This window comes from Micromys minutus (assembly GCF_963924665.1).
Source record: "Micromys minutus genome assembly, chromosome: 9".
Classification (NCBI taxonomy): domain Eukaryota; kingdom Metazoa; phylum Chordata; class Mammalia; order Rodentia; family Muridae; genus Micromys; species Micromys minutus.
Window position 1 is genome coordinate 51,049,748 of NC_137978.1, and position 22,643 is coordinate 51,072,390.

A 22,643-nucleotide genomic window follows, 5' to 3' on the forward strand; every position below is an offset into this window, starting at 1 on the left:
CAGAAAGATCCAGGCTTGATTCCAAGCATTCACATTGTTGCCCAAAATGCTTAGAACCGTCTGTGACTCCAGTTCTAAGGGACCCAATGATCTCGTGGGCACAAAATAGAGATGCTTTCTCTGGCTAGCTAGCTCAATCAGATCTATCTGCCTCCACCTCGCCTGTGCTGAGTGTGTGACATCACTCAGGCTCTCTTAGGCTCTGGGAGCAGCTTAGTAGGGCAAACGCTTGACCAACTGAGCTATTTTCCTAACCCCCTTTAAGCTTTATTTTATTTTGTTTGTTTGCTTGTTTTTGTGGATGCCAGTTCTTTGTAGTCTTCATACAGAGTGTTTCAGGTTAGTCAAGGCTACATAAGTGAGACCCTGTCTCAAAAAATCAAAGCAAAGAAGAGGACAAAATGTTGTTGATTGACCACTGAAAATAATTGTCGTTTTAAAGGACCCATTTTGGGGGCTGGAACTTGAGCTCAGTGGGAGAGAAGCACCTCAAGGTTGTGGTGTGTGCTGCTGAGCTGGCAGTGACCATAATCATGTAAATGCTTGACTAGAATGATGCTTTTGGTTTTTATTAACTGGTGTGTTTGTTTAATGTGCATGGTTGTCTTTCCTGTATGTGTGTTTGTGGGTTACATGTGAGCATCCTTGTCTGTGGAGGCTACAGGGAACATTGGATTCTCTGGAATTAGTTAGGGTTAGTTGGTAGTGAGCTGGCTGCTTTGTGGGTGGTGGGAACTGAACCTGGGTCTGTAAGAGCGACAAGGGCTCTTATCCACTGATGTAGGGAGCCCCATTGAATTTTCCTATCTTATAGCAAAACTTGTCTTTTGTGTCTCTAATACCCTGTGCATGTTTGACTTGTAGCCAGTAAAGCTTTCTCTCTGCTGTGCAGTATAACTTCCTGTTAGGTTTTCTATTTCATCTTCTATTCTTTGTAACTGACAACCTTCCTGCTGTGTCAGGGTTTGGGGAGACAAGCAGGAAGCATACTTCCTCATTGTTACCCTTAACTGCTAATCTGCAGGTCAGGGCTAGCCAGTTTATGGAGCAGAGTTGAGCCTTAATGCGTGTTGTCTATATGCATGTGTATGTACCCTGTATGCAGGTGCCCATGGAAGCCCACAGATGGCATTACATCCATAGTTACAGGTGATTGTGAGTCATCATGTGGATGCTGGGAACTGGACCCAGGTCCTCTGAAAGACTGGCAACTGCTCTTAACTGCTCTCTCCAGTCCCTGGGATTTTGTTGGTTTGTTTGTTTGTTTTCTTATTGTTTTGATATCTGGGGGTGATATTCTGTAACTCATCTGTGAAACAAAGTACTCTGGGGAGTGGCTCTTTTCTGCCTTTACATGGTTCCAGGGACTGAATTTAAAGGTCAGTCTAGCACAGCAAATGCCTAGCCATTTCACTGACCCACTAAATGCTCAGCTTGCCACCTGACTGCTAAGTTTATTAGCAAGATACAGTTGTTTTAGGAATAGGGCCTAGGGCTTCATGTAACATAGACAACCACTGAGCTGCCAGCCCACCCAGCATCTTCCTGGTTGAACTCATCTCCAAAGCAGCCAGAATTGAATCCATCCATGATTGTTTTCTAAGCTTGGAAGATGTTTTATTTTTCGGTTTCCCCCTGTGTCTAGCTATTCTCTGGACCTTTCCAGAGTTTTCTTGTTCCTGACACTCTGAGGTACAGGAGAAGGTTGTTCTGGCCCTGAGTCAGGGACAGGGAGGAAGGGTGAGTTGGAGGGTGGACAGTAGGAGAGGGCTGGCTTGAGCCCTGTCTGCTTTGCAGCACTGGCTGATCCTGAGCTTTTGACCTCCTCCAGGGTCTAGCTGCAACGGCGTTCACCACCACCAACCACACTGGTGGTTGAGATGTAGCCTTTCCTGAGATGATTCAAAGGACCACATTACATTTTGTTTTTGGAATGTATTGGTCATGGCAAAGACAGCCTTGTTAACCCAGGTGCTGTGCTGCCTCTGGTAGATTGACTTTTTACTCTGAAATGTGGCTGTATATCTTAACATCTGTAGCTTCCTGGCCAGAGGGCATGGAATGAACTTGGAGGTGGGTCTCTGAGCAGTGAGGCCCTTATCAGTCGGCCTGGTTCACTCCTGTTTTACTTTGGAATATCTGGACAGAATAGAAACCAGTCAGGGGATGTACCTGACAGCTGGCTGCAGCCATTTAGCAGTAATCTGAGCATTCTGGGATTACCATGGCTCCGAACATAGCCCTCCTGTCAGCATTCTTCATTTGTCTTACTGCAGACTGGGTGGGGTGGTGCACACCCGTCATCCCAGCATAGGGACTAACTCTGTTGTTACAGTTTCATAGAAAGCCAAGTTCTTGCTCTTCTAGGATGCTGATGCGTTCTGACCCCTGTTCACATTAGGCACCCATGTAGTGTATGTATCCACAGATAAACAGCCAGGAAAGCTTCCACACACTTAAAATAGGATTTAAAAGACAAAACAAAACAGGAAAACCAGAACCAATTTGGAGGTTGAATGGCAAGAGCTCAGATGAGTCAAGACATTGATTTAAAGAGCAGACCTAGGTCCACACAGCCTTGAACACACTGACTGCTTCAGTGCAAGGTGCTTTAAGAGTCAAGCAAACTCTTTGGGGGAAGTTAGGAATTTTATGTGTGGCCTGAGACAAAATGCTTTTAACCCCTGCCAGAACTAAGATCCTAAGGTGGGTGGAACCTGTGGAACCTAACTACAATGAAGTTGAACAGTTGTGTGTGCTGCCTGGTTGTGGTGCAGCTGGAGCCAGTGCTGACACAAACGAATCAAAGAGGGGACTGAAGAGACTGGAAAGAGAGGGTAGGAATGGCCCTGGGCGAAAGTGCCTGTGAGCCCCACCCTCCTGCACACAGAAATAGATGTTGACTTCTTTCATCCCTGTGTTGATGTTAATTTTTTCCCTTTTAATTTAGGAGAGTTAAGCATATCTGAAAATGAAAGAAGGCTCGTTTCTCAAGAGGCTTGGAGTAAACTTCAGCAGTATTTCCCAAAGGCTCCTGAGTTCCCAAGTTACAAAGAGTGCTGCTCACACTGCAAGGTACACAGCTTATGGGAATGGCTTATCCCCCCTTCCTGGGGTCGGGGGCGGGCAGAGGGTGTTGCCTGTGGTCAGTGGGAGTCAGCTGACTGCTTCGATCTTTTTCAGATACTAGAACGAGAAGGTGAAGAAAATGAAGCCTTGCATAAAATGATCGCAAACGAGCAGAAGACCTCACTTCCAAACTTGTTCCAGGACAAAAACAGACCGTGTCTCAGTAACTGGCCAGAGGTACTGTGATGCTTTAAGGCCTCAGTCAGATTTTCGTGAGGTCAACAGGGCCCTCTTCTGGTCCTTCACTCCCTTCCCCATTGGGGACACACCAGCTCACTAGTTCCATTTTATTGCACAGCTTGAATATTAACAAGAAGTTTGTGCTGTGATGTCGTTCACGGTGGGTTCACAGCTCTGGTCTGTGACCCTGGTGTGGGAGGCATGTCTGAGATAGACGACAACCTGAGCCTTCAAAGGGAGAATCACCGTGGAAATTGAAGGGTGTCGGGGTCAGAGCTAATTCTCTGCCTTCTGTTCACAGGACACGGACGTTCTCTACATTGTGTCGCATTTCTTTTTAGATGAGTGGCGGAAATTTGTGAGGTAGAAATGAAAAGTTTCTTTGTGTTAATTTCTGTGGCCTGACTCTGGTATTTGTCTTAAAACTCAATGGATTCACTTAACAGTGCAGTCTTGGTTATGTTGCCTGGAATGCATAAAAGAGCTTTCTTTTCTAAATAAGTTATATAACTAAACCCAAACCAAAAATTCAGGAATATTCATTTACGCATATCTCTAGTTTAAAATTATTAATTCTTTAAAAATGTGGTGTCAAGTGTAGTGTTGCATGCTTTTAACTTTAGCACTCAGAGGCAGATGCAGGTGAGTTCAAGGACAGTCTGGTCTACATTGTGAGCTTCAAGACAGCCAAAGCCATACACACAGTAAGACCCTGTATCCAAAACCACAATACATAAATCATTAAACATTTGCACATTATGGAGCCAGATGGCCCAGTAGCTAGAAGGACAGACAGCATGAACTTTTGGATTTGCAGAACCTATTCAAATAGAAGCTCAGCTGTAATTCAGTACTCAAAAGGCAGATCCTGGGTATCCCCAGAACCAGCTTCCTGGTGGACTACGAGCCCATATAGGTGAACTCGGGGTTAACTGAGAGGTCAGGAAGGAAAGTGGTAAAGACTGATAGCAGGATTAAGTTGTCACACACATGTGATGTGTGCCAGCACATTTGAACATGCATGCATATATACTCCTCTCCCACCACTTTCTTCTCACAAACACTGAGCAAACATTTTTTTTCAAATTAAAGTTGTTTGGGTACGGTGGCAAGCAAATCCCAGCACTTGGCAAGCAGATGTGGGCAGATCTCTTATGATTTGGAGACCAAACTAGTCTTGTCTACATCTAGAGTTCAGAATAGCCAAAGTGGTATAGTGAGACCCTGTCTCAAATAACAAATTCCAGATAGGGTGTTTCTCAAGGGGAAACCAGAAAAAGGAATAGCATTTGAAATGTAAATATATAAAATACCCAATTAAATAAAAAACCAAATAAACAGATGGGTGGATGTGTGTGTAGACAGACAGGCCTCTCTTCATGCAGCAGTGAGGTTGCATTTATTCTTTGTCTTGTTTGAATAGAAAGCCTGCAAGGTCTACTCCTGTGTCATCAATTGGGAACGCTGCCCTTCTGTGTCCACATGGAGGACTCATGTTTACATTTCCTTCCCTCACCAAAGAAGACTCGAAACTGTGAGTTTCTTCTCTTCTTGTTTCATGTGGCTGCCTGTCCCCAGCAGTCAACTCTGGTTAGGGGAGGGGTTTCCATTAGGAATCCGCTTGACCACCTCACTCTGTTCCTTCTATGACGTGAACACTTGTCTTTAAAAGGAGATGGGTTGACTGCTCATTCAGACAAGATAAGCAGCTAAGAGGGAAATGTGTCCTTCCTGTACTTTCTTCTCCCACTGCCAACCAGTTGCCTGGATGTTCTACTGGTGTTCAGCGGACTGTCTCTAGGTCAACATCATTACCACCCATGGGGTCAGCATGGTCTTGGTTGTATTAGGTTTGTGCAATAGGAATGGCAGTTTCTTCAGATAGATGTTTAAATCATTAAAAGGCTCAAGTATCTTTACTAATAAAAATAGGAACCATTATAAACAGTGTTTTTGCAGATGAGAAGTAAGTTTATTCCTGTAGTTTAAAACTCTGTGCTTCAGTATTTAACAGAGACATGAAAGACCTTTTCTATATCTGGCTGGTTGTGGAACCATTTTTTCTGTGATAAAAGTTAGTATTCTTAAAAGAGTCAAAGTTGCTAGCAAAAAAGTCAGTTGAAGGTAGTTAGTGGAGGAGGCGAAGCTTCACAGTCCTGTTCACTCAGCTTTTGAGGTGTTAGTTGTGTGGTTGGACATTATCATAGAGAAATAAGCCTTGACTGATACTGGCTGAGGTATTGCAGTTTTTCTCAGGGTAAGGGTTTTGTGGGCATTCAGAAGTTGCAGTGAGAAGTCTTTTTTTGGTGTTGTCCGGGTGGCTTTGGAGATTCTTGGGCCAGCCACTGGGCTTGTTGCAAATTGTCATATTCATCACTGTTGTAGATCACTATTGGATGAGAATTGATTCCTTCTCTCTCTCTCTCTCTCTCTCTCTCTCACACACACACACACACACACACACACACACACCCTACCTCATGAGGTACCCAGTTACCGAGCCTTCTCACCTTTCTAGTTTGCTTCAAACACCAAAAATACATCCACACCAAGTTCATGGGCAGCTCTTGGCTCTCATAAGAGGGTCAGCACCATGGCAGCTCTTAGTGAATCATTTATTCTCAACTTGAATTGGCCAGCTACTGTATTCTCATCTTTGGCTTTTGTCTCCTTTTGAGTTTCCACTGCACTGTATGTTTTTAGCAGTTCCTGGAGCAGATGCTGTGGTTAGTGTGAATTGTCTTTACTGCTTTATAAACCCATAAAGAGAAAGTCACATGAATCTGGTTTTTATGGCATCGTTTCCATAGTATAAAATAAACTAGAGAGGTGACTCAGGAGTTCAGATTGCTCTTCCAGAGGTCCTGAGTTCAATCCCCAGCCAACCACATGGTGGCTCACAATCATCTGTAGTGGAATCTGATGCCCTCTTGTGTGTCTGAAGACAGCTGCAGTGTACTTATATACATAAAATAAAGAAATCTTTTTAAAGCAGTATTAAAAAACCTGTAGTTGCTTTTGCACACACCTAATAAATAGTTTTTGACAGCTGTCAGCCTTTAGGAGAGGAGAAGGATGCTGGCCCATTGCAGCACCTAATAAGGGAACTTCCCCTAGGGTGAAGACGGGATGTAGTTTATTTCATCTACTTGTTGGGAGCCCTACTCAAAATCCAAAGCAGAAGTAAGCTGTACATAATTTGGATGTGTTTGCTCTTTAATTATATAGTATATCTAATGTGTTTTCTATAAATGGCATTACTGTGTGCATATCCCTTTGTGGCTAACACACTTCACTCAGACACTGCTGATTTCCCCAGACCTGGTCATATAGCTTCACTGCTGGTTTGGTTTACTATTGGAGCCCTTCCCTCCGATTGCATTAAATGGGTGGTGTGGATTCTGCTATGGGGTGTTTGCTCTGTTGATCTCCACGTGTCTTAAGGCATGTTGTTGTTCTTTTTTGTTTTTTGTTTTTTTTTGCACAGTATAGCTCTCATATGGCCCAGCGAATGGCAAATGATTCAAAAGCTCTTTGTTGTGGATAAAGTAATTAAAATCACAAGAATTGAAGTAGGAGATGTAAACCCTTCTCAAACACAGTATATTTCTGAGCCTAGTAAGTTTTCATGTTCTTTTTGGTTCCTTTCATTAAAAGTTGAGTGTTTGGGGGGGGGGGTCCCTCAGTACTGTCTTTCTACCTAATGTTGAAGATCATGTGGCCATTTAGATGCTTCTGGCAGACCTGTGAGCCGCCATCATCTGAACATTTAGTTACAGACAGACAGCACTCAGCTTTCCTGCACACTTGGGTTTGCTTGCAGCCTTACATGTCAGGACTGAATATGCTGTAGTAGCTGCGACAGGTTTTGACAGTGATTGTTTAGTTGCTTCTGCTCTACTGTTTTCTAGATCTCTGTCCAGATTGCAGAGAAGGTCTGCTGTGCCAGCAGCAGAGGGACCTTCGAGAGTATACCCAAGCCACCATCTATGTCCACAAAGTTGTGGACAACAAAAAGGTACCAGTTCTTCTCGTGGCCTATCAAATCCAACCACAATAGGTTGACTTGAATGGTTGAAAAGGAGGAATAGGAGAAACTTCTGGATTAAAGAGTTGCCCTGCCAGTTGGGTTTAGACTTGGTGGGAGCATAGCAGGGCAGGGAATGTGAGGTTTCACAGATGAAAATAACGGCCCTTCTATCCAAACTTGCTGAGAATAGGAACATAATAATACAAGCATCTCCGCTTCTCCCAGGATTTCTTTAATCCTTTTGACTTTTGGCCCACTTAGCTAGTAGATGGAGCAGCTTTTAAGCCATTGTTTATAAATGTGAGTTTAATAGCATTGTCCACAGTATCATGCAGAAGGCTACTTCTGTCCATTCCCCTTTTTCTGTCAAAGGAGTTATAACTCTAGGGGTTTTGCTGTTTCTGTGCCTGAGTTGTGCACTTAACACACACACACACAGATACAGAATTAGAAGTAAAACTAAGCTGGATTGTGGCAGCCTGTTCTACTTAGCGAGTTCTAGAAAAGCAAGAGCTACAATAGTCAGATGGACCCAACCCCCAAGCAAAATGTAAATAAAGAAACAATAATCCACATGGTTAGACTATAAGAAGCTAAAGATCAGTGAAGGTAGTTCCTGATCCACTCACCTCTCATAGGCCCAAGCCCTGCCCCTCTGCTGCATGCTCTCCTGGGTCTGACTCTTTCTGCTCCTGGTGTGTTCAGGTGATGAAGGACTCAGCTCCAGAGTTGAATGTGAGTAGTTCTGAGACGGAAGAAGACAAGGAGGAAGCTAAGCCAGATGGAGAGAAAGATCCTGACTTTAATCAAGTACGTATTGATGTACTCCATTGCACCTTCGTCCACATCGGCCACCTGCTGACTGCCTTCCCTGGTTGGATGTTGTTCTGGTCCCTGTCTACTTGTTTTACATTTCTGATTCTTGTAGCTAATTTCACACCTCCCTCTTGGGGGCAGGGAGGGGCTCCATATCTTTCAAAATTCATTTTTTAAGGAAGGAAAAGTACCCGTGTGATGGCTGTGGTGGCAGCACTTTATGTTAAAGCACTTAGAGGCATTGGCAAGTGGGTTTCTGTGGGTCTGAGACCAACCTGGTCTGTATGGTGAGACCCTGTTTCCAAACAAATGAAAAGTGCTGAATGTGACTATTCATGTTAGGGCCTGCAGGGAGGCTGAGGAAGGATTGCCCACCTGTGCCTTTGAAGCCATCTTGGCCCACAGTAAGGCTGTCTAAAGTAAAGCAGCAAGGGGTCTGTGGCAATAGGTATGGTGGCACAAGCACAATCCTGTTTTCCTGAACTGAGGCAGGAGGATTAAGTTTGCAGGCCCTAGTCTTACAGAAGATCGAGGTTTTGTTCCTAGCTCCCACCCCAGGCAGCTGAGGAGTCTGGACTCCAGTTTCATGAGATCTGTTGTGCTCAGTGGATAAAGGTACCAGGCAGACCTGAAAACATGAATTCATTCATTTTCTGGGAAACTTACTGCAGGGGGATCAAACCAGCTCTAACAATCTAAGATCTACAAACACTACTGTGCACACGATGAATAAAATGTAATTAGGATGATATCTTTAAGTATACTTGGGTTTGAGTATGTATACATGAGTTTACCTGCCCTCAGAATCCAGAGGCCTTGGATGTCTCTGCTCCTGGAAACTGAAATCGGACCTCTGCAAGAGCACTGCTCATATGTAATTGCTACTTCATCTCAGTAGCCCCTTGAATTTCAAATAATAATAATAAAATAAAAATTTAAAGACAATAAATCATTTTAAGTTGGAAACAAATACTAAAACAAAATGCACACATATCTGATATGTCAGTTAAATTATGATGCTAGGGCTGAGCATCACCACATTCTTAGGGTTCACAGTGTGATCAACTGTCTAAAAACAAATGAAGGGATGGTTTCCCTTAATAGAAAGTACTTTAATGGTAAAATGAAAAAAGACGTATGTGTCTGGGTGGGTGGGTGAGCACCCATGAGCAGATAGATGTGCTGGGTACCCACAGAGGCCTGAAGAGGGCATTGGATTTCTGGAACTGGAGTTATAGATGGTTGGTTGTAAGGCTCTTAGCCATACACTGGGAACCAAATTTGGGTTTTCTGGAAAAGCTGTAAGTGGTTTTAACTCTGGGTCCAGCTCTTGAGTTGCTGCACCTCACCTCCAAGTCCACGCTTTCCACTATCCTCCCCCTCCTTTCGTTTTTTGGAAACAGGTTTTGTCTGCTTATGCCCCTTCTTTCTCCCACCTCTATGTGTGTGCCCCCACATCCAGCTAACTCTGATTCTTTTGAAACCACGGAATTTCTACTTGATGTAGGAATAAATATCTTTAGCCGAAGATCTAGTAGTAAAGTTTACTTCTCCCTGAACGGCCTCTGCCTCATCTGAGGCACAGTCTCTGAGCTTGCTGGTCTGTTGTTGTTAGTGGCTTTGGTTTGGGGTGGTTTTTTGGTTGGTTGGTTGGTTGGTTTGGTTTTGGTTGGGGTGGTTTTTGTCGTCTCCCCCCCCCCCCCCCCCCCCCGGTTTCTTTGTGTAGCCCTGGCCTTGGAATTCACTCTGGAGATTCACCTTCCTCTGCCTCCAGAGTACCAGGATGAAAGGCAGGCACCACCACCTCCTGACTTGCTGCTTTACTTTTAATGTTGGTTCTAAAAGTCTTTAAGTTTGGAGCTGGTGAGATGGCTCACAACCTTTCAAGGGTTCCAAGTTCAATTCCCAGCAACCACGTGGTGGCTCACAGCCGATGAGATCTGGTGCCCTCTTTTGGCATGCAGGCATACATGCAAGCAGAACACTGTACATAATAAATACATCTTAGAAAGTCTTGATCACCCCAAGATAAATGTTCTGAAGGATATGTCATTGTTGTCTATGCTTTGTTGAATCATATAAAATGTTTAAAAATAACAACAAAAACCTGAATGAACAAACCTTCAGTTTTATGCCCTTCCCGTGGACAGTTGGCAGGCAGATTTAGTATCTGTCCCGGGTTAAGCTTGATGGCCTTCAGCCTCAGAGCTTTCTGTGATGATGCAGGGCTTTCTAACTGAGGGGCCGTTGCCCTATTCAGATCTGTCTGTTTGTTGCCTGTCTCTTGACATGGTAGAGACAAGTTTTCATTGTTGCCTCTTTTTCCTTTTGAGACACAGGCTTGCTGTGCCACGTAACCCACATTGGCCTTGATCCCATAATCTTGTTTAGCGTCCAGAGGTTGCCAGTGTGGACACTCTTGACTGGCTGTAACTTGGCCCTCCCTAGGAGTTTGCAGATGTGTTTCTCTCTGTTTCTCAGCCCAAGCGTTGTTTAGCAAACTCTACATTTATTTTCCTTTGACCCAGACTTTGAAAGGGTGACTCTTTCTCTGAACATGCAGTCTTGTTCACTGTGGTCATGACCACAGCAGTGTTTTCAGGTGGGTGTGTGGGATTCCTGCGTTCAGTTGCGGATTGCAACAGATTTCACATGTACAATACGATTCAGAATGTTAGAGAGGTCTGCTTTTTATGCCATAATTATTTTGCACATGTTATAATTTTCCCCGTCTCCCTTCTCCATGTTTGGATATTGTAATATTCTAGAATGTTTTAAATACTTTTGGTTCAGGGCAGGGACCTCGGCTCTAACCCTCTGTTAGAGCATAGTAAGTAGTTCGTTCCTCGGGATTCCTAGTGTCTTCAGAATCCTCCCCCCCTTTTATATATATATCTGAGAGCCTTGGTGGCTGGTTTCACTGAAGTAAATCCATACCATAAAGCCAAGCATTAGTGCTTCTTAATGGAGCTGAGCAAATCCCCTTTCCTCCCCTCTAAGCCAGATCAACCGAGTTCTTTCTGTCTTATCTAAAATTCAGGTTAATGATATACTTAGTAGGTATCACTTAGGTAATTGGAAGCCTTTTAAATCCAGTGACTGGGGGGAAAAAAACAACCACCACACTGTACTGGTTTTAGTGGGTTGACATGGGCTAACAAAATATAATTCCAGGAAAAGCTTTTAGATCCTCTTAAAATCAATTTGGAAAGATTCTAGTTGACGCCTGGGATCTTTGGTTGCCGCGTGGGGTGAGGTTAGGATTGTACATGAGATACCTTCTGTCTATTGATAATTGTCTTCTTTTTCAGTTGGATTTTGTTTTTGTGACTGCTAATTTGACTTTTTCTTGTGAATTTTAGAATCATGCCCGTGGGCAGGGGAGTTGTGGCTAGATTGAGCAGAGCCTTGCCAGGGGCCTGTGAAAAGTCTCTGCCCTGGTAGCTGCTTTATGAATTGCAAAACACATTAATAACATGAATGGGGTACACTGTGCACAGCGATTCCTGTGCTTCCGATCACCTCAGCTGGCTCTCAGTGACATCTTAGAGACCGGAGGAGAGCTGTAGTCATTTTATCTATATATAATTAATTTTCACTCCCTGGCTTTGTTAACCCCTCAGCGAGGGCTTTGTAAGTAGAGAGCCACTGACAAACTAATGCTCGCATGGGAGGTTCAAGGCAGACCTACATAAGTAATGAGACGCTTTCAAAACAGACCAAAAGATGTTCTAGAACATTTGGCCCCTTGCTATTCTCTTTTCTAAAGACTGGAACAGCCTGTATCTTGTGCCCATATATAGTTCCTGCTTTTTTGATGAATGCTTAGGTCAGTTTAGTGGTGGTGATGTTCTAAATCCTTGATCCTGTGTATTGCAAGGATAAACACAGCACTGCAGTGCTTACAGTTGGTTTAAGAGAAGCTGGCAGGAATGACATTGTGTACAACTCCCTCTCCAACCCAAACTGCCACTGGCACGTTTGGCATAACCGGGTGGCTTCCATCTAGTCTTGGAGAGCACCTACACCGGTTTCCTATCTGTGTTGCCTGTACTGTGTGTTACCTTGTCTATAAATTGTAAGGGGGGCTTGAGAAGTCATTTATAGTTTTTAACATGAATACTTATTAGTTGTTTCTCCCCCACCAATACCACCAAAAGAAGCAGTGTCTTCATTTTTGTAAAAGTATGTTTGATTTCTTGAGTACAGTCTACCCTCTCATTTTACAGTTGGCATTTAGCTTCCATATCATTCTCAAAAGGAAAGGGTGCCAGAGATGTGGCTCGGTGGTAGGGTGCCTGCCTAGCCCTAGCAGAAGCCCTGGGTTCCATCCGCAGCTCCATAAACCTGCTTTAATTGTGCACTGTGGAGCTGGAGGACTAGAATCCCAAAGTTACCAAATGAGTCACAAGGATTTGGAGACCAGCCTATGTGTGGTGCACGAACTCTTCCCACCCCCAAGAAGAAAATGTGTAAAACAAAAAAAATTAGAATTTATGAAGTTCTGTAATCTTGACAGTTACTGGCTTATGTTTGTTGTTTTAAACTACTAAATGCAAATGGGGTGTGTGTGTGTGTGTGTGTCTCTGTGTCTACAGTCATTAGAGGTCAGAAGACAATTTGAAGGAGTTGGTTCTCACCTTGGCCTGGGTGGGTCCTGTGGAACCGATTCACTGTTCGGCTTGGCAGTGAGAGTTATCTCACTAGTCCTTGGCCTTGTTGTGCAGCCCTCAACTGGCCTTGAACTCAATCTCTGCCTCACCTCTCCAGTGCTAGGATTAGAAGAGGGCAGCCACAACTGGTTGTAGGTGAAACTTCATTTTTTTTTAAATGCTTCTTATACCAAGTTTAGATTACTTGCATGTAGTTAAAGTTGATTTTTACACACACCCATTATTTGTGAACCTGCTAACCTCTGTAGAATCTTGGATAAGTGGGTGTATCCAGCTTCTGTTTATCCAGAGAAGCTTCTGAGCAGGGTAACCCCAGAGCTTTATCTTTGGCATCTTGTAGAGCAATGGAAGTACCAAGCGACAGAAGACATCCCAACAGGGCTATGTGGCCTACCAGAAGCAGGTCATCCGAAGGAGCACGAGACACCGGAAGGTTCGGGGAGAGAAGGCGCTGCTGGTATCTGCCAACCAGACATTAAAAGAATTAAAGATTCAGGTGAGGGAATGTGTATTTGTTCCTGTCTGCCTAAAATCTCAAGACCTGTGTGGATTTTGTATGTCTGTTTTATGTAGTTAACTGTTTCCTGGGGCTGAGTTTTAATATTAGTCTGCCTACTTGTAGTAAGCCAATAGGAGAATACTTTTGATTTTTTTTTAAATATGCTTATAGGACCCCAAGTTAAAATAGCGCACCCCCTTAACATTTTTATTTATTTGGTTTGTTTGTTGTTTTTATTATAGGGTTTTTCTATATAGCCTTGGCTGCCGGAGAACTTCTTTTAGACCACTTAGTCTCCTGGGTGCTGGGATTAAAGGCATGCACTGTGTCAGGCTGTTCATATGAATTGTTTAAGAAGAGCATTCAAGGGCAAAAAACCCAAATTCCTCTCTGGTAGTAAAGTTTCAGATCCATTGCAGTGTGGGTCCCACATAGTTTTCCAGAGACAAATCTCACTTTGTAAGAACAGCCTTGTTGTGAGGGATTGTTCTTAGTTTCTTCAGGCCCTACCCCACCCCATTGTGTTATCAGGGTCACACTCAATATGAACTTGCAAACCACACGATCGTTGTGGCCACAATCCCTTCCTTGGAACAAAAATAACTTTTAAAAAGTTTTCACTGTAGCTGCTGTGGAAGGCATCAGGAGAGCTGGTTAATCCAATTTCCCAGGAATCCAGGTTGCACACATGGCTAGTGTGTTACTCTTAGACCACTTAATAGTATGTGAGACTCCAGCCAGGATCTGCTATGAAATCTGAGGGAGAGAAACATCATTGGGAGAGTCTCCCTAGAATGATTCATAAGTTCCTGGCTCACTTTGTTGTTTTGTTTTCTATATGGTTTGCACACATGCGTGTTCCCATGAGAGTATGTGTTATAACTTTTTTAGGTTATTATCAAATGTATGAGTGTTTTGCTTGAATGTGGGCACCAGTGCTCACAGAGAAGAGAAATCTGTGTCTCCAGTTGCTTGGAGCTACACTAATACAATGTCAGTGAGTAACCATGTGGGTGCCAGGACTTGAACCTGGGTCCTCTGCAAGTACTCTTAACCACTGAGCCCTCTTTCTAGCCCCTAACATGTGTGGAGATTGGTTTTGGTTAGTGTTTGATTTGTGCTTGTATTGTTTGTTTGTTTGTTTGTGAAACGGTGCTTTGGCTGGCCTGGAACTTACTTGAGCTCTTCAATATCTGCCTGCCTGCCTCCGCCATGCAGTGGAGGACAGAGTTTATTTGGCTCATGCTTTGTAAATCCATAACTAGAAGCAATCAAGACAAGAACTGTAGAAGGGGCCCAGCTCTGGCTGCAGGAGTTTATACAGAGGCCATAAAAGGACCATCAGCCCAGTGACAGCCCCACCCATAGTGCGCTGGGCCCTCCCCCATCACTCACTAAGAAAATGCCCTACTGTTGGGTCTTATGGGGTATTTTGTCAACTAAGGTTATGTCCTTTCAGATGATTCTAGCTTGTGTCATGTTGACTTAAAACTAGCCAATATACCAAGTCAAATTAAATTTTGTTCTCGTCATTATTAGCATGTATGTCTGATATGCCTAAGAAAATGTAGAGGTGTGGGTTCCCTTGGAGCTGAATTTAAAGGCATTTTTGGGGCCTCTGTAAAACAGTGCTCTTAGCTACTCCACTGTCTCTTCAGCTCCTACTGTTTTTGAGACAGCTGTATGCTTCCGACTCTCCTGGAACTCATTGTGTTAACAACTAGGCTGACCAAAGTCAACGTCAAGCGGTGTTCCTGCCTCTGCTTCATTCCCTAGTATTTCTGGTGATCTCTGCTGGAATATGATTATACTTGTTTACTCTTTTGTTTTGTCCATTTGTATGCTTTTTAAAAACGATGTGGTGTATGGTGGCATGTGCAGTTTTGACGTGGTGTTTTCCCGCAGTGTGGATCTCCAGGGTCACACAGTGTCAGCAGGCTGGGCAGAAATTGCCTTCACCCACTGAGCCATCTCAGTGGCCCATTTGCTCGGCCATCCTCACCCCTTTCCTACAGCAGTCTTTTCCAGTTGTTGATTAACGCCCCCCCTCCTGCCCCCAAATAATCACTTCCAAATCAATAAGGTGATTGTGACACAGGCAATTACTCAAATGCTTTGTGGTGCTATCAGTAAAAGTTGTATAAGTGTGTGTTCCAATGGCTTGTCTCTAAACCTTGGCAGGAAGAGCTGATAAATTCAAGATGTCCATGAAAACCAATCTGGCCCCTGTGGTTTGAGTCACTGTTGAATCTCCAGAAGCTGACCACACTCCCCGTCTGCTGCCTTTATGTGGTGGCATTCACTGGCTGCGCATTTTTCTCGTTGCTGATATTTATCGTTGTAATTGAGGCAAAAGTACAGGCTTCCTTTCAGGGTGTTATGTGTTCCAGATTGTCCTGAGAACAGCATTTCCCTTGGTTGAACCCACGGCTCTGAAATAAGCGTGTTGGCATAATATCTTCCCTCTGTTGTTGTGCCCTTTACATCTGAGAAGGCCTGTTTCCATCACCGGCTTTCTGCCTGTCAGTGGTAAACCTCCAGCATTCAAAACCCTTAAATTACAACAAGAGCCCCTGTGGACAGGGACTTTGTAAAGGCCTGTGCTGCTCTGATTATGGATCACAGTTCTGAAGAATAAATCCGAAGGCAGCAGAAATAACCTCTCCACCCAGGAGCATGCTACCTGCTCGGATGAGCTGCTTCGCGGCAGCAGCTGCTCAAATGAAACCTCCACACGTGCTGTTCTCTGGTGTTTCCTCTCATCTCCCACTCTCGCTTTAAAGAGCTCAGAGTCAAATGGAACTGATGGAAAGGGGGGATAAATTACCCTCGCTGCTCAGTGGTAGCTGTAAGAGCTACCGTGCCCCTTTCCTGCTTCAGCTGTGTGTGCATGCACACGGTCCTTGTTGGTAGAGAGCCTTTCCTTTCAGCATACTGCTTTGTAGGGTGAATAGAGTAACACCTTGTGCAACCAAGTAAGCACATAATTGTAGACGCTTTACTATGTACTGCTGCTTAGAACATTACAGTTGCTGGAGTAGTTACAGACTACATGCTGCTATCACAGAGGACCCTGGTTTGGTTATCAGCACCCACGTAGCTCACAGTGGTCTGTGACTCCGGTTCTAGGAGATTTCTAACTTCTGTAATTTCCAGGCAGCAAGTGGTGCACATCATTCATGCAGACAACAGACTCACTCATGTAAAGTAAGAAATTCTAGTCTAAAGTTCTATTCCCCTGTGGGAAGTGGAGTGTTAGGCACAGGCTAAAGTGGCTGCAGTACCTCCTTCCTGGTTTGCTGACACCCATGCAGCTAGGGAGATATGTTTATGGACCCCAATTTGATTGTCTCTCTCCTCCCTGCACCTCTTCTGCACACTTTTCCCGGCCCCTCAGAGACGGCACTGCTGATTTGGTGCTTTGAAGAAGTAAGCTGTCCTCTCTGGAGAGGCTTGGGTAGTACCTTCCTTGTATGAAATGTGCTGGTCTGGGACTGTAAGAGCCTTGTCAGTTCTTCTACACTTAAAGTTCAGGGAGAGGCTTCAGGAAGATCACTGTCAGTGCCATATTGATTGATCTCTGGTAGCGTCCCTCCTAACCAAGGTTCTTATCTGTAGGCCATATTTTAAGGCCACTCTTGTGCTAAGTGTCTCCAGCCCTTACTTGTACAGGTACGTGTGGCCTGTCTGCCACCACAGAGAAGAAAGCGTGAAAGCTTTGAGTCCTTTAGCATCACGTAGCAGTGATTACCGAATATATTTAAGACTGTCTTGGCTGAGCTTGGTAATGTATGCCTTTGATCCCAGCAGAGGTTGAGTGGATCTCTGACAGTTGGAGGCCAGCATATGTAAATAAATAAATATAAGTTCTAGGCTACATAGTTAGACCCTGCATCAAAACAAGTAATGTAGTTAAGTAAAACTTTAAGTGACTATCATTGAAGTCATCTTTCCTATTAAGAATAGAAAATGTCATTGTGTGAGAGAACCTTTTCAACATTGCCCTCTGATGTAATCACTATCCAGAAATTATTGAAAACTGCTATTATTTATCATTTTATGAGGTCAGGGCTTGAACCCAGGGCCAACCACGAGTTTGCTACTACTAAGCCAGAATTACACTGACTTGATCCTTCTATTCAGCCTCATGGATGGTTGGAAATGCAGCCCTGTACCACCAAACCCGTCATATATATGTTTATTTTAACTTTCCGAATCTGAAGACATTGAGGAATTAGATAGATCACAGTGTTTTAGAATGCCAGTCTTGGTATAAGTCATGTGGCCCTTCTCCTGGAGTCATATTTTGGTTCCTAGATACTTAGTACGGAGCCTAAGGATATATGACAGTTCTGAGGTATGAATGCCACAATCCAGGCTATTTGCTAAAGAAAGAGGAAAGATTTTTAAAATTTCCAAATGTCTTAATAATTTAAACATCTGTATGTTTGCTACTACTGTTGTTCTGAGATGGGGATGGTCCATCTCAGGGTAGCCTTTGTTCAGGGAGTCCTAATGTTTTAACCTCCCCTAATAATACATAAAAGGAATTATATGTACCAGACAGTTCAAGTCTAAAAAATGGTTCTGAGAGGGAGCATGCACTTGCTGTGGAAAGATGTGGGACAGCCTAGATCGGGGTGATCCTGATGAACTCTGGAGCTGAGCAGCACATTTGAACTCACCCCATAGACTGTGGAAGCGGCAGGACACTGGAACACCAACCTGAACGTATAATTGAACCCCTTTTCTGAGCTCCTCCAGCTTAGCCTCCTAGGGGCACTCTAACAACTAGCAAGTGGGCTGGTTGCTTCTGTACCCTGGAGCCTTTGGGGTTTTTCCTGTGATTTTTATAATCTGTTTTATGTTTTGGAGGGGGGAGTAGGTCTTAGTGTTCTCCTGTGTGCAGACTTTGTTGCTTTTTATTGCCACAGATCATGCATGCATTTTCAGTTGCTCCGTTTGACCAGAATTTGTCGATTGATGGAAAGATTTTAAATGATGACTGTGCTACCCTTGGGACCCTGGGCGTCATTCCTGAATCTGTCATTTTATTAAAGGTGAGTAACAACTGTCCAGCTGTGGCCTCTGGGCTTCAGTGCTGTGCCCTTGGCTAAAGGACACATAGTTGTGGTGAAGGACATGAGTGCTCAGGAGGCTTGGAGCTTTTGCCCTCCTCTGTTATCCAGCTCTATTAGAGACAGAGGGGATACCTGCACAGAGAGCATTGGGTCTTGTCCTCAGAAGCCATCCTAGCCTGTAGTGATGACAGAAAGAACATCAGCTGCCACCTGACCCTGAGAGCAAAACCTACCTGCTCTTGGTCCTCTCTGGTTTTTTATGTAGCTTGGTGTCTGCTGTAGAGAGTCAGAAAGACAGCTCTGACAAGAAAACTCCTGTCTGCATCTGATTTATTCCAGTTGACTTTCCTCTGACAAGGGGCCGGCTGCTCCAAACATTAGATCTCTTTTCACTCCTCATATAAAGCAAGTGCAGGAGGAGCCTGGGTCAGAACCTAGGATCAGCCCAGCAACCACAACACTGGGCTCACTCCGATGACCTGGTTTCTAGTTGTGGTTTCTAGTGGAGCCATTTCCTCTTCTCTCATTCTCTTTTGCTTGCTTTGTGTGCACACACTTGGGTTTGCTTTGGGACAGGGTCTGTGTAGCTTAGGCTGGCCTCCTGACTATGTTCCTGGGTGCTAGGATTACAGACACGTTCCATTGTGTCTTATCATACTTTGTTTTGTACTAGCTTGAGAGCCTACTAGAGATCTTTAAAACAAAACAACAACGACAAAAAACAATTATGGCTTCCTCCTTTCAAGGAAGAGCAGAGGGTAGAGCTATGACAGGAAAGGATCAGATCTCCTGCTATTGCTTTGATAAACACCACAAAAGGGGAGGTGGGGAAGTCAGGACCTCAGGGCAGGTACCTAGAGGTAAAGAAACACTGCTGACTGCTCGCACCTCATGTCTTTTCAACCAGCTCTCTCTGCCCTCCCCTTTTTAGATATGGTTTTAGTGCTGGGTTTAAAGGTGTGAGCCATGCTTAGACACACCTGCGTTCCTGTGCCAACCATGGCCACCTGCACAGGGACAGCACCACCATCACTTACTCATCAAGGCTGTCCCTCAGATTTGTTTACAGGCCCATTTGATGGACATATTTTCTCAATTAAAGTCCTTCCTCCTAGATAACTACAGCTTCTATCAAACTGACAAAAACCTAATCAGGACACAAAATTGTAAAAATCTCATTGACAGTAGGGCTTCTTGTGACTTAATAAGTAACTTCTAGGCTGTTTTCTCCTTGTTACAAACAGTACAATGGCTTAGCCTCCACTGCTGTGTTCAGGGGCATGGGCTCAGGCTCCTTTGACCAAAATGCTTAAGGGCCAGAGATCCTGGAATTTTATGTATTTGCATAGATATGTGATATATTTCATATATACCCCATATGCACAATGTTGAGGTAATTTCATACAATATAGTGTTGTAACTGTGACCCATCAAGGGAGTTTGGGTATGAAAATTGGGTATTTCAAATATCCTAGTGCAAGCTCAGAAAGAAAATTAGACAATTTGGATTTTGGAATAAGAGCTACCCTGTATTCACTTGCTGGGGGGGGGGTTCAGATGCTTAAGGCACATGGTTCAGATGCAACGGAAACCCCAGTGAAATGAGGAAACTCTTGTTCTGGATGAAAATTGACTTTGGATTTAGCGGGAGTTGGGTGTTTTCTGAGAGCTCATTAGCTCCTTCCTCCTCTCCCCAAGAACTTACTTTGTGACTTCCCTGTCTTTTTTGTCTCTTGATGGCTAGAATGACCCTGCTGTGCCACACAATGGTAAACTATGTGGCAGAATTAAGTCCAGGGATGACTGACCTGGAGTGGGCCTGTTTCTTTTCTGATTCAGTAAGCTTAGATGGCAGAGCACCCATGCTGACTTTTGGCTCTACCCAGAACTTCAGTCTGCAGAATGATGCATTAGTCCTGTTTATTTGCTAAGTCGGCCTCTAGAAGAGCTCTTTCCAAGGGTCCTGTAGCAGGGTAGCAGTGGACTCTGGATTGGCCATCGACCTCTTTTCCTTTGCAGTTTCTTGAGTTTTCCTTTGCATTTCTTGAGTTAATTAGCCTAGACCCATAGTTGGCAGAGCATCTGTTAAGTCCGAACAAGGTTCTTCCTGCCCGGTACCAGCTGTTAATACAAAGCTAGGCAACACTGAATAGTTGAGGACCATTGCTGCTGGCCCTTAGGGAACAGGTGCCTCTTTTCCACATAAACATTCTCTGTAGCCTGGGAGTGTTGCTGTGCTACCCTGATGCTGAGACACAGTAGAAGGGTGTGAACTGTGGGACAGGCTTTGTAGTAGTGGTAGTATTGGAACCACCAGCTAGGCTTCAGGGTGATGTGTCTAGCCTGCTCCTCCCTCAGCCTCTCTTCCATGAGGCTCTGAATTGTCTCCCTTTGTTTTCTAGGCTGATGAACCAATTGCAGACTACGCTGCAATGGATGATGTCATGCAAGGTAAAGACCAGTCTGCTTTCAGGACCTGGTGATGAACCTAATATAAAAGGTTATAGATAGAAGCTAAAGGGCCCTGGGTTTCAATTGTAACCTTGAAAAAAGGTGCATGCTCTTAAGGTAGAGAACATCCTGGTGTTGGTCATAACGTGGGGTAAAGGTTGGGAAAACAGGGAGAACTGTCATTGTTAACAGGAGAAAGCTGGAAAAAGGGGTAAGAGGTCACAAGGGGGTGTGACTTTACACGGGAGCAGGAAGCCCTGCAGCTCCGAAGTTGGGCACACTTTGCTTGTGTTCATTTCTCGCCTGTATGAGAAGCTGTCAGACAACTGTGTACACTATGATTGCCTTCATGTCTCTATTACCCTTTGTTCACTGGGTACCTCAGAGCAGTTATAGGGGGTAGTTCAGCTCGTGGAAGAACTTGCACTAGTAGGGTCATAACAAACAGAAGAGTGGCGGTATGCGGGGGGGGGGGGCACACTAGAGCCCTCGAAGCTTTGCTCGGTGCTTCATAGTATCAGTAGACAGCCTGGTGACAGTTGAGCCAAACTGAGAACATGAAAATAAAGGGGGACATTGAACAAACTAAGAGCATTATAAGCAGCCCCAGAAAGCTTTAAAATGGCGTGCAAATAACTGGGCATAGAAACACATGCCTTCAGTCCCAGCCCTTGGAAAACTGAAGCAGGAGGGTTGTGAACTCAAATTTCAGTCTAAAATCAAACTTTGCTATAAAACACTTAACAAAATTACGGAGAAAATGGGTAGATGGTGATTAGGCCATATATTAAAGGCATAGTTCTAGAAGAAAATAAAAATTAATTCATAGGAGTAAAATTTGACTGACTCTCAAACTGGTATGCCACAGCCAGTGGCAGGAAGTGTGGGTGATGCCCAGAGACAAGGAGGCTCTGGTTCTCCATTCTGACAAACCGACTCTGCTAACATGCCTGACACTCAGAAAGTACCTGCCAGCATGCTGCATAGAACTGCGCTCTTGAACAAAGGGTTGGCAGATCAAAAAGGAAGTGATTGGTGACCTGGTGAGAAAGGACCAGGCATCAACAGGAAGATCTCAGGCTGTATGGCAAGCAGTGTAAGCACTGGTCTAGGTTTGGGGCAGGCCGGGGGCTTTAGGGTGATGGATAGAGCGATTGCAGCAGCCCAGAGCAGGTGATTGATGCAGGAGTTGCCAGGCAGAGAAAGAGCACAGGAGCTGTGCAACCAATGGCAGCCAGGGGCAGGCTTGGTGTTGCTAAGGTGGGGCAGGTGGTAGAAGAGCTGAATGTTCTTTGCTGGAAGTTAATCAGAGGCTAAGATAATGGGAAGCAATGAAAACATGTTATTTAAAAAGAATACTAAGCCAGGTGTGGAGGCTCATTCCTGTAATTCAGCACTGGTACGTCTGAGACAGGAGAATTGCCCACGTTCTAGGGCCGCCTGGCTTATGCATTGTGAGATCCTGTCTCAAAAGTAATTGGAAGAGCCAGAGCACTTGTTTTTCTTGTGGATGATGCAGGTTGCTCCCCAGCTCAACACGGTTGCTTACAGCCATGTGTTGACTCCAGTTCCAGGGGCCCTGATGCCCAGGGATAAATAGGGTCACTGAAAGATACATGCAGACAAAACACACATAAAAGTTAAATCTTTGAAACATAAAAAGGAAGGAAACTAGATATCAGAAAGAAGAAACTGCCACAGCCTCATGGTGACTCCATTCAGGTGGGAGACAGGAGAGAAGACACAGATACTAGAGGTCAGCCATGAGGCCTTCACCACACACA

The 22,643-nt window shown here is 44.4% G+C and overlaps 1 protein-coding gene across 6 annotated transcripts in view; it reads left to right on the forward strand.

Annotated features, from left to right (window-relative positions):
* Nucleotides 1-22,643, forward strand: part of USP48 (ubiquitin specific peptidase 48) — a 55,221-nt gene that overhangs the window by 29,209 nt on the left and 3,369 nt on the right. For 3 of the 6 annotated variants that reach the window (XM_080921049.1, XM_080921050.1, XM_080921051.1), the window contains exons 17-27: nucleotides 2,951-3,075; nucleotides 3,184-3,306; nucleotides 3,611-3,672; nucleotides 4,733-4,843; nucleotides 6,427-6,492; nucleotides 6,797-6,927; nucleotides 7,221-7,327; nucleotides 8,045-8,149; nucleotides 13,169-13,324; nucleotides 18,262-18,387; nucleotides 20,811-20,859. In XM_080921049.1, the coding sequence (XP_080777175.1) occupies nucleotides 2,951-3,075; nucleotides 3,184-3,306; nucleotides 3,611-3,672; nucleotides 4,733-4,843; nucleotides 6,427-6,492; nucleotides 6,797-6,927; nucleotides 7,221-7,327; nucleotides 8,045-8,149; nucleotides 13,169-13,324; nucleotides 18,262-18,387; nucleotides 20,811-20,859 (1,161 nt within the window). Of the gene's footprint in view, nucleotides 1-2,950; nucleotides 3,307-3,610; nucleotides 3,673-4,732; nucleotides 4,844-6,426; nucleotides 6,493-6,796; nucleotides 6,928-7,220; nucleotides 7,328-8,044; nucleotides 8,150-13,168; nucleotides 13,325-18,261; nucleotides 18,388-20,810; nucleotides 20,860-22,643 lie in introns of all 6 variants that reach the window. The other 3 variants (XM_080921052.1, XM_080921053.1, XM_080921048.1) reach the window with 2 other exon arrangements.